This window comes from Aedes aegypti, chromosome 2, assembly GCF_002204515.2.
Source record: "Aedes aegypti strain LVP_AGWG chromosome 2, AaegL5.0 Primary Assembly, whole genome shotgun sequence".
NCBI classification, from domain to species: domain Eukaryota; kingdom Metazoa; phylum Arthropoda; class Insecta; order Diptera; family Culicidae; genus Aedes; species Aedes aegypti.
In genome coordinates, this window is record NC_035108.1 from 97,655,765 (window position 1) to 97,667,684 (window position 11,920).

Genomic DNA, 11,920 nt, shown 5'->3' on the forward strand with positions numbered 1-11,920 from the left:
AGAGGATTTTCGAAAAACGAATCTGGTGAGTTTGTTCTGATCAGCAGCGCATAACCACAATGCGTAAATATCAACCCTTTGTCGGCCAGAACGTCTACCGAACGTATCCTATTGCACTACCCTTTCCATCGCATAACACCTATGAGAGGTCGTAGAGTTCTCTGCATCTTTCTTACGTAGGTGGTCAATCAATCATCCTTTCCCATTCCCCAGCTAAATTCGGCAACGCTCAAACGTCAAATTTGTGAACTCGTGCATCGGTTCATGGACCAATGCACGAGTTCAATCAAAAGTTAGCAACCATAGATAAGGGAAGACGGGGTAAGACCGCCCGCCTAAGCAATTTAATTCATATGTTTAAATCAAGACTCCATAAATCCTTTCCCAATGAAACATGTTGTTTTTTGAAGCCTTAGGCATGATCAAAATATATCACAGATGTTTTATAAACAGTTGCTTCGATACCAACGTTATCGTTTTTGTTTTGATTTTACTTTGCGCAAAGGATTATTAAGACATTAGTTTTTACGAAAACAAGTGCAATGTTTAGTATTTCCATAGTCATGAGATCGATCCCAGCTCGCCCCTTTCCTCGTAATTTGTACTTGTATCTTTCATTTGCTCATCCCGCCTTTCTTTACGCCTGATACATACCGTGCACCCCACTAATTTGAACGGTACCTCATGCAAACCATCGGGGTTCATTTTTAATTTGAACATCTAGTCACCCTAGAAACGTGTTTCTGGTTACCTCTTTCACTGTTTTGTTTTGATTCTGCGTTCCGTTCTACAGCGTTCCATCTCACTTCACTCCGTTCCATGAGCCAAATGACGTTTGAACCATTTTTAATCTGAACGATGTGCAAATTAGCGGGGTACAGATTAAAAAGTGTTCAGATTAAATGTGGTCAAACAAACGGGGGTACCGTTTTTTATCCAATAGCAAACCTCTCTGCCATGAAATTACCACTCCTTCACCTTCCCGCATGAACTATCGTAGATGCAGGGGTACATACAGTCTACTGTGCCAGTTTCAAGTGCATCATCAACTCCATCCCCTTCCCCTCATTGATTTGCATTCTGACGTGGTAGGCGTCATTGTTGCCTCAAAATAGAAGATCACCAGCACTTATACACTGAGGGTGCATGTTAGTCCCAAGCAGTCATCTGGTTGGTTCCTTATGTAAAAGCAGCTGATCTGGCGATACTGGAGTTGCAACAACGGGCGGCCAATCAAGCTTAATTAAAATTGAGTTGTAATTGACTACTATTTGCTGTAGATTTGATGATACATTTCAGTGAAATGTTTCAACCGACTCGCCATACAAAATCCGAGTGTTCGGAATATGAGTCTGTTCGGATTTTGAGACAAAACGGAACACTGTAAAAGTAGCCTTCGGGCCTAATGAGCCTCTGCACATACCATAAATTCTTTTGTTATTTTTACTTTTACTGTGCCCCGTGCAAGGGACTGACACGACTGTCATCCTGCATACATTTCGGCTCTTCCTCATATCGTTTTGGTACTTCGAGTTTTGGTACCTACTTTCTGGCCGGTTTGCCCTAACCTTGGTCCTGATTTTCGAGTATATGGCTCATACGCTGCTAGTGCTAGATTCTGGCAGTTAAACATATCGCATTGAATCGTCGTATTTGATGACGCTTTTCATTAGTGCATCATTTTGTTTAATGTTTTACGCATCATCGAGGTATAATTGATGTCTCCTACCCATACAAACATATGTTTTGTCCCTCCTAAAATAATCAAAACAAGAACACTTGATGCCATGTTGAATTGATGTTGGGTTGGTAAATGTTGGCTCATGCCACCCCCCTGGCCCCGTGTGTTGGTGTTGTCTCGCTCTCTCTCAAGGGTAACTTGAAATCAGCGCGCACAGTAAAGGTCAAGTGTTTTATAGCATGCATAGGCTCATAGATCGACTGTGTTAATTTTTTTCATGGAAAATCTGTAAGTCCTGGTTGCTCTGGTGGATTGAATTATTTGAACTCAGACAGTTTGGAGGGCCTATCTCAAATACCTCCACGAATATAGGCGTAACCGACAAAATCGTTGATTTTTAGTACACTAACGTTGAATTTTAATGCCTGAAATGGTCTCTGAATGTTTTCAATTACATTTAAAAATCAAATCTCGTTGTAAATTATCATAAATAATGGTTTATTTGCAGGCTCAAGTGCTCAGAGGCATTACGAAGCCGATTTTATTTTATAATGATATACTAAAACCATTTTAAATCATTAAAAAAAATCTTATAGTTTTGAATCTACAACTATATGAGTACACAGTATATTTCAAAGCGCCAAAAGTACCTTATGCCATATTTATTTATTATTTTTTTCTTTTCCTCTTGGTTTATATTTTTTGTTAGTCTTCAGTTTTGTTCGACAAACTGTCGAATGTATGCTATGTAATTTTGTTACTACTTTGAATTCATTATAAGTGGTGAATGGTAAGAACAGAAATAGAAGGCGTAAAAAGTAGAAACTCACAGTGGTGCACGGAATATACCTTAAAAATTTGTTTATTAAAGTAACACTCCTAGTTGTTTTTAATTTTTCTAACAATCAAACAGTAATCCTTTATTCATTCACAACTAGATGAAGATAATCGTGTTTTAATCAGATGGTACAAACAAAACTGAAAAATTTCATATCAAATTCTGATCCCGATAAATAGCCTCCATTTTTTGAGTTTTTGAATGCTTCGGCTATTGTATTGTATGGCTGGTATTTATATCTCAAAAAGAAAAATAAACCTTGGTGAACGCACATTTAAATGATAAAGTGAGTTGAATCTTAATCTTACTTTTAACCCGAACGAAATGAAAGACAGAAAAATGTAATACATGATTACTTTAGACTCAAATTGTATTCTTATTTCAAACTAGTGGTCCTGGAAAACTTCGTCTTGCCATCAAGTAGGCTGTACAAAAACGTCATGTAATCCCCCATACAAAATTACACATTAGCCTTCTTCCAGTTTTCCCGATTATTCTGGAGGTTTTCCTAAACTTTTTCGTAGCACGATCACGTCGCATCCCTTGTCGAGTGCAACATGCTATCTATCTACTTATTATAGGGACTAGGTTGTTTGGTTAAAATCCAGTAAACTTGAATAGAAGATTAAAAGTAAAGTTAGAAATTGGTACTTAGCCAATACATATCCTACGTAAGTTAACTTACACACTTAGTTTATTTTCACGAGGAGGGGTCAAGCTAAGCGTGACAAGCCTTACAAAATTTTTGGAGGATTCATACAAAAAATGTGACAAAGGGTGGGGAGTAGACCTGTTCATATTTTAAAAAACGCCTGGAAATCTACCGGTCATGCAGTATTTGGAATTCTCATGCCAACAACAATGTCTGGTCAAATTTTCAGCTCATTTGATAAAGATTTCAGTATGCTTCAAATTGAAAATGTGTTTTTGGGCTTATTTCAAGGTTTGAAAAATCATAACTAGCATATGGAAAATCAAAACCACTTGCTATTACCACTATTTGAAAGCCAATTCTATTTTGTTAAAGTTTCTCGAACACGTTAATAAGATTAAATTGAGTTTTAACATTGTTTGATCCAAATTTGTACTCCGCAGTACCCAGAAATTACAGTTTTCTCAATATACATGGTATATAAAACACCCATTGGCATTATTTTTTCAGGCCCTAGTCAACGGGAATCTAACATAATACATTTATGAATTCATTGAGCATCAAAAGACTACATGTTGCTTAAGGCAATAAATTACAATAAATGCCCAAAGATCGAGCACCGCGTCGCAACCTGATGATAGTTAAATCATGCATGACACATGTACCGGAAACGAATGAATTGAACAAGTTAGCATTGCTTTTTCTTTCCGAGTGATGATTGTTTTGATCGCATTTCACTGATCATTTAGAACGATTTGAAAACAATCATCATCATCGACTGAGAAAAGGCAGTGCTAACGTGTTCATTTTTTGTATTCCTTGATGCTCACGGTGGTGCTCTTGGCTCACCCACAGTGGGTTTACAAATGCGCTTTATAATTACCTATTTTTACAATTTATTTTCGTAAGATAAATGGTATTGACTTTTAGATATGCATTGTCATCATGTCTGGAAATTAAAAATACAAAATTTTCATGCAGGTATGTTTTTCAGGGAGAAAACTCCCCAAAAATAGTGATTTTAAAGAACCTTGAGATACAAACCTCAACCAAACTATGTTAAAACTTGCTCCAATCATAAAATCGTGTTTGGCAAAAGTTCGTAGAATTGGATAAACTACTATGTAGAGGTATTTCCGATAAATTTTGATGATTCGTTCGGTAGCTATGATTTTTTAAAGCTTGAAAATGGCTTAAAAACACATAATTGATTTGAAGCACTACTAAATTTACTCTAAATTGAATGAAATTTTGGCCAGAAGTTCATTTCGCAATGAAAAATCAAAGTATTGGTTGATTGGGGAGTTTCCAGACATTTTTGAAAATATGAATAGGTCTAGTGGGGAGGGAGTTCAAAAAGTTGAAATTTAGCCTGACATAATTTGTGTACCATCCCAGTGTGTATGTCAAGAAATGCCTTGAGAACGGGTCAACGGATTTCCACAGTTTTTTCACTGTTGCCTTCTTCAAGGACTCCGACGTATTCGTGTGTAGAAAAAGTTTAAGAAAGTTTCAGGAATAGTCGAAAATTATGAGAAAAATAAAGTGTAATTTTGTATTGGAGATTGTAATCCAATTTACTACAGCCTACTTTGTAGCAAAACGGAGTATGCCGGGACAAACCTGAGAGAGACTAGCGAAGAGGAAAAATATAAACGTCATATGCAGCCCAGATTTCGCTGTCACGAAACGTCAAATGCGGCCCGTCGTTTTCATGGCTAAAAAAGTGAAAAGGATTCAAAATAAACTATTATTAATAACCTCAGTCATCGGAGCAGTTTTTCCAAAGATGCTGATGAATCTAATAACAATGTTCCATAATTTGCTTATTTCCTAATTCAATTATCCATTTATGTTGAGTTGAATATAAATGACAAGTGTTTTTTTTTTTCTTTTTATGCTTGATAACTTGTTCAATATTTGTAAGTTAAAATTTCAAATGCATTATGAGCTCAACACAATTTTCAGGTATTCTGGCTAGCGTTGGGCAAATTTGTCTGCCGAATCGATTCACCGATTTAATCTAATCCTTTGAATCGATGTTTTCGAATCGATTCGAATCGGATGAACATTGACATTTATGAAGTTTGAAATGAGACCGAATGCATTTGCATTCAATTTCAACATGTTTCAATCAAATCAGTTTCGAAAATTAATTGAACAGATTTACTACTTCAAGACTAGCTCAAAATATGGTTTCTCTACCACAAATTCATATTCACAATATTTCTTGAACGATTTCAACAAAATGAGTCGAATCAAAGAATCGAATGAAGAGAATCGATTCACTCGTTTTTAGGTGCTCCAAACATCGATTCATAACATCGATTAAACGGAAAGCAAACATCGATTTTCGGAACATCGATTCAAAATCGCCCAACGCTAATTCTGGCCGTTTCTAGAAACTTTGGTTATGGTGTGAAATCTTTTGAGATGCTTATCTTTTGCCTAATTCGCGTCTACGAAGGTAATTACCACAGTTGACCCTATGCGTGAAGCTCCGATTATTTTACATGGCAAAGCATAGGAAGTCAATTTTCAAATGCTTCTAAAAAATTCAAAACACTTTTTAATTAAATTCTGTTAAGTGTACGGGGTATCAGGTATCAGAAGGCCGGCTCCAGAGGCACGTTCCCCGCCATTCGGGAGATTTGTGCCATCGCCATATTTGAGCCTATTTCATCATCTACCCGATGGGAGAGGAAAGGGAAGGGGAAGATGGGAGGAAATAGGAGTGGGGTCCCTTGAAGAGGGAAAATCGCACAAGCGAATTAAGAGCATGTAGCTCCATACCACAATGGGTTCGAACAGCGCCCTAAAAAGGGCACTGCAAAACGCATAAGCGCAAAGAGAGCCTATAGCTCATTACCACAGCGGGTTAAGAATAACAGAAGGTCCTGAAGATTCAGGTTACTGAAATCAGTTTCACTTAATAAGTGTTTACCAAGTAATTGGAATCGCAATTACGCGAGAACTTGACAGTTACATATCAGGTTTGGGGTGGCTCAGTAATGTACAGACGTCCACTCGTCCCGCGAAGGGAGTTGTGAGAAACATTTCCTATAAGCAAAGTGACAAGCAATTTTGAGATCACTCGAAGCAAGGACAATTGTGTCCCAATTCACCGGAAGTGGAAACATCCAAATCACTAGGATTTCCAATGGACGGAGAGAATTCATAGAATTTGCACACAACCAATTCACAGTTTGTGGAGTATAACAAATGCAAAGTCTGCGAATTTACATTCTTATGTTCATATAGAGATGTAGGCGATTTCCTACAATTAGTAATCCAAGATTTGAACTACTTAAGCATTCCATCAGACTAGAGCTTCTCAAATTGATATCTGAGCTGCTCCAGATGATGTGATGAATATCAGCATCACTGCCCACAATTAGCAGAAGGCCTTTTCATAGGCAGTGAACGACTACTCGTTTGAAATCATTCATTGGGGATGGTTCATCATGTGGTAAATACACCACAAAACGAAAGACGTATTTCCTATTGAGGTCACCAACAGAAATATCAATTGTGACAGCACATACATCTCTGGTTGTTAACTCAGAAATGAGTGTAGAAACGTCAGCGCTATTTACGAGCACGCATGCACGAGGCATGGTACTCGAGTTTGCCATTTCATGTTTCTGAAAGTAGCAAAAACTGGGTCCATAAGGTTACCTAGATAAAAGTTCACAAAAGTAAGGTTTTTGAACTAGCGCCACTTGAGCTGTACCATTTGCATGAGTCTACAAAGATTGATCGTTGCTGGAGATTGATCTAACTAAGCTATCCTAGCCGTAGCCACTACCCTAACTAGGCAGGATTTAGCTTTTCGCCATCTCAGAACGAAAAAAGATTAGCAGCGAACAAAAACCAGATCGGTATCTTTTAAAAGTCGCCAAAGGCGAAAAGCACAGAATACACTGCGTAAAACGCATAATGCGAAACCATATAGGTGAAAATTTAAACTAAATTACAATGTATTAATAATCCCACCCTTATTTAGCCTCAGGCTCGAGACTGAAGAAGGGCAGCCGATTATCTCGGAGAAACACAAGGTCACCTGCACCATTGCTCCGGGTAGCATAGGAAGGGCATTATACTGTGGAGGGTGCCCTGGAACTCCACAGGCGGCTAGGTTTTATTTAGACCCCCCTAACCATTCATTCTTAGGCACGGTAAGCTTAAAGCCGTAAGAATTAGGGGTCACCTGTGAGGTGGACTTTTACCACCGGAACAGGCAGTCCGTAGTGTTAATTCTTAGCCAGTTGAAACAACCGCTACCGACACTACGCGGCTATCTAGGCTGATCGGGAAAAGGAAGTTAACATTGATAATTAACTCCTGACGTGCCCAAACAGCCCAAAAATTAAATTAATTAAATTCTGTTAAGTGTACGGGGTTAGTCTATTGATCAACTATAGAATCAGCAGCATATTGAGAAAAAAATATATAACTCAAAATTATATGCCTATAATGTAGCCCATTAAAAGTATATCAACATATACTGAAAAGATTTTAAATACTTACTGTAGTTAATTTTATATGAGCATTTGAAATTTCGCTTCCTATACCTTTCCGGGTAAAATTTTCGACGCTTCACGCATCGAGCAAACTTTTCCCAGATGGCAGCATCGTACCTTCGTACACTTGAATGATGGCACTATTTGTCATAATTTTGACATCTATTTGAACGACTGTCCAAGTAATATACCGTGGTTGAATAAGGATTGTCTAAATCATTTATTCAGCCATGATGATAATAAATCTTCGAGTTGCTTAGTGGAACACCTATGAATAAATGAAAAATCGAATCTACTACTGTATCATTAAATTACACTAGAGTTTGTAGCTTTTGACAGATACGCGTATGTTGACCTCACATAAAGTTGATCAAATTTTGTTTCGATTGTTAACTCTTTTCCAGGATCTCAACGGTGGTTCCAGTTCGGAGAAGCTACACTCCCGACGGCGTAGCCGCTGGTGGCGGCTGCGATCCATTTTTGCGTTGGTTTTCCGACGTCGTCGCAACCCCATCGGGAACTAAGAAACGAAACCAAAAACTTCAGAGTGAGTTACAGAAAAGCTACCGAAAATAGAATGAAAAGGAAACTAGTTACATAACCAACGTTCAGAATGATTTCAGTCTGCATGGGCCAGTGCCACCGGAAGCACGGCTTTACCATAATCGGCACATAATCGACGCCTCCGCTCGGGAAGGAATTGAAAATTGAAACTTATCATACTTATTTATAGGTTATCACTGCGGAAAAACAAGAAGAAGAAGAATCACGCACCTAGGCAAAGAAGAATTAAAATGCGACCAAAAATTAAACTTATATTTGAAGCACACGAATTCCGCGGCAGTCGTTTGTTGAGTAATTTTGGCTAAGCTATTTAGGGAAACAAGCATCGAGAATGTTCAATAATCAAAATAATATTCTGCACTTTAGTGACTATTACAGAAGAGTGGAAGGCGCAGTTGAAGTAAGATTGTTAGACTTGGCCGAATGGCTTGAAAAAAGAGAAACATATTACCAATGATAGGGATTTATGAAAACTGGCTTAGATTGTACATCGCCATAGCGTTAAAACCCCACGAGTAGGCAGAAGATGGGCAAACTGACCATTGAGAATGTAGTATTTTTTAATTACTGTAGTTCACAAGTTGTTAAAAGTTAAGGTGTGCAGCAGGGTTTATTGCCTGACATAATTCCTTCGTTAGAAAGTTCATTTTGTTGTTCTAGGCATTGAGTAGAACGAAAGTTTTCATTTTTCCACTCTGGTGGTTAAGTCTTGAGTAAGTAGGAGAAAGTGATGAAAAGTTTAATAGTTATAAGCGTTGAAGAAGAGTCTTCTGATTTCACAACAGTATTTATATGCATTTATTTATTATCATCCTCGTTCAAATTTTACAAACTAACAAATCTGTGATTTTCGACAATTCTGTTCTAACTTTGCAAGCAGAGTTATTTTGCTAGGTACTTTTTAGATCTTAGAATTAGTTCCTTCCACAACTGTGTCCTAATTTTCCCTGATTAATCAACGAGTTACAACTAAACCAACGCAATTGCAGTATACAATAATTTTAGACATACTATCTTGAACTAAAGTAAAATATTCAAACAGGGTTACATAACACAGAAACGTAAATTAACTACCAAATATAAGAACCGATACCAAAATTACAGTTTAAGCCAGCGCTTCCACGTGATACAGAATGTTTAATGGAGGATGAACAGGAAGCGCTTGGCGTTTACATATAGAACAAATCCAAAACACAGTAATAGATACAGTAAAGCCCTTTTAACTAAATTCGATCATGTAGTTTCCTGAAGAAACGAAAATCGGTTCTCTATGGGCTTAACAGTAGGCAGCCACAACTGTGTCATGTGCAGTTAGATCCCTTTTGCTTAAAGGTATGAACGCATCAGATGCTGTAAACTGTCCCTAACGTCATAAAACAACGCTTTCTATCGGATATTTAGCAAGAGGACTTTAAGTTTTGCTTTCGTATAGTCTGTGCTTCACATCTTTGTGCTTATCTGTAGAGCTAGAAGAATTAGCAGCTTTGATGTTCGATTTCGGTAACCAAGTTTACTAACCTTGAAGGATACGTATCCCTAACATACAATTGCGTCGCCAGTTTTCAACACTACTCTTTTAGAAATTCAATCATGCATTGAAATACACATTTATTCTGAAGTAATCCCATGAATAACTGGAGTAATTATTACTAGTGGAATTCTACAAGGAAGAGCTTGTGTCAAGGATCTTCCCCAATAATTGTTTTCTAGACCAATTTTTGGTTTAAAATTTGCTTCAAAGCCTTTACAAACCTCAAATGCTATTTGACTTCCTAACCCTTGTGGTAACGTCTGGAGCTACAAACCGAAATCGAATCAATAGAAATTGAGTCAAAATCGAATCGATTATGATTAAATATCAATTTAATGGGTAAAACCGAGATAGTAAAAGAAGCTGGGTTACTGAAGTTGAACAAATATTATTTATTAATGCTATGTCTGAATTTAGGCTAATCCTGCTCGAATGATTTCAATCAAATTCATCGAAACAAATCTATAGGTAAGGGAGTGAAGCATTCAGCAGAAGGCAAACCAATGAATGTCTCATCGGGAGGTGTTGCCGGGTAGAAGAACAAAACGCATCACAAGCAATAGAGCAAGGATCAACTCGAAGCTAACCTACGAGCATAAAACCTGTTATATACGTACCAATTTGGAACTAATCTGGAACAAAAAGCTTTACACAACAACTCCACATAATTGCTTCGAATGTCAGTTTTATAATAAGCCCAATCACGAAGCAGAATGCAGCAATATTATACAAACCCACAACCAAAAACTGTTCGAATAGTAAATAACTGTCATTCCGCCAAAAAATAGAAGAAAAACTAAGAATATATTACTAAAAAAAACTAGTTGTTAGCAAGTAACCAAACACAAGAAGAAACTGAGGAATAATCTAGTCTCACCAACACCCTGAACCCGTGATCCACTTTAACACAAAGTTCATATTTACCAAACCTAGAAAGAGTCTCTTAGTTCTGGAATTCGAACGAAATGACAATAATTCTCTCGTCTCTGGACTGGTGTTCCGTAGTTCTGCAGGAGAACAGCCGCCGCCGAATGATTCTAACGGAAAATATCAAATCAGCTATTTAGCGCTTATCGCGTTTCCTTTGTTGGACGAATTAACTGCCTATTTCAAGAGTATGAACAATGTATAGTTGAAAAAAATGGACCCAAAAACGGTACCTAGTTCAGGCGGCTGATTTAGTTTAACGAAAACCTCCATATATAATGAAAAAAAAATAAAGAATTGAATGTTGGAAAATAGTTTCGGTTTTGCTCTAAAACGTTTTAATTTTTCAAGAAAATTGAACAGTTGTAATTAATCGCGGCTAAATAAATATATTGTTCCTGGTGTATAATGATCTAGGTCATGGCTTCCCAACCGGTGAACCCTAGAGGGACATGACGACTTCTCAGGGAGTCCGTGAGGTCATTGATAATAAGCGACATTTATCTTGTTTAATGATTAAATGTAAGGAATCTGTTACCTAACATTGAAGTAATTCATTGGAACTTGCTGGAATATTTGCGGCTTGAATATTGGCAAATTTACCAAGCTTCCTTGAGAAACCCTCGAAAAATTCTTGAGAACTATGATTCACGGAACTCCTTCGAATCTCTTGTTGAGATTTTCAGCGAAACAAGAAACCTATTAGCAAGCCTCTTGAGATATGCACAGCAGCTTCCAAAGATGAACAAATGAATTCTGGTGAAATTCTTAGGAGATACCTTGATGAAATCATGAATTCAATCCGGGGAACATGTTTGGCAAACAGTTAGCTGGATTTTGAACTGGATTCATGTAGGCAGATGGATCTTATTCTTGGCACTTTGGCAGAGTTTTTTTCAAAGCTACTTGACGAAAAGATCCTGGACCGACCACGAATTGAACCCAGACACCTTCAGCATGGCTTTGCTTTGTAGCCGCGGACTCTAACCACTCGGCTAAGGAAGGCCCCTTAAACTTAAGCGTATGGTGATAAAATTGGGACAGAGTTTTAGGAACCTATTCGACCTAGAAAAAGCCATGATGCCTATGTAAATCAATGTTGGAAATAAAAAGGTATTCGCGACTACGAAGGTAATTACCACAGTTGACCCTCTGTGTTGAGCTCCATTTTTTTGCAGGCAAAGCAAAGGAAGTCATTTTTCAA

General features: G+C 37.6%; 1 protein-coding gene across 1 annotated transcript in view; it reads left to right on the forward strand.

Moving 5' to 3' along the window:
• The window catches only part of LOC5566658 (GTP-binding protein Rit2), a 37,594-nt gene extending 27,009 nt beyond the window's left edge, over window positions 1-10,585 (forward strand). Inside the window, exon 4 of the mRNA XM_021841645.1 lies at window positions 8,099-10,585. Coding sequence (XP_021697337.1) covers window positions 8,099-8,218 — 120 coding nt within the window. The 3' untranslated portion in view covers window positions 8,219-10,585. The remainder of the gene's footprint in view (window positions 1-8,098) is intronic.
• The last annotated feature ends 1,335 nt before the right edge of the window (window positions 10,586-11,920 follow it).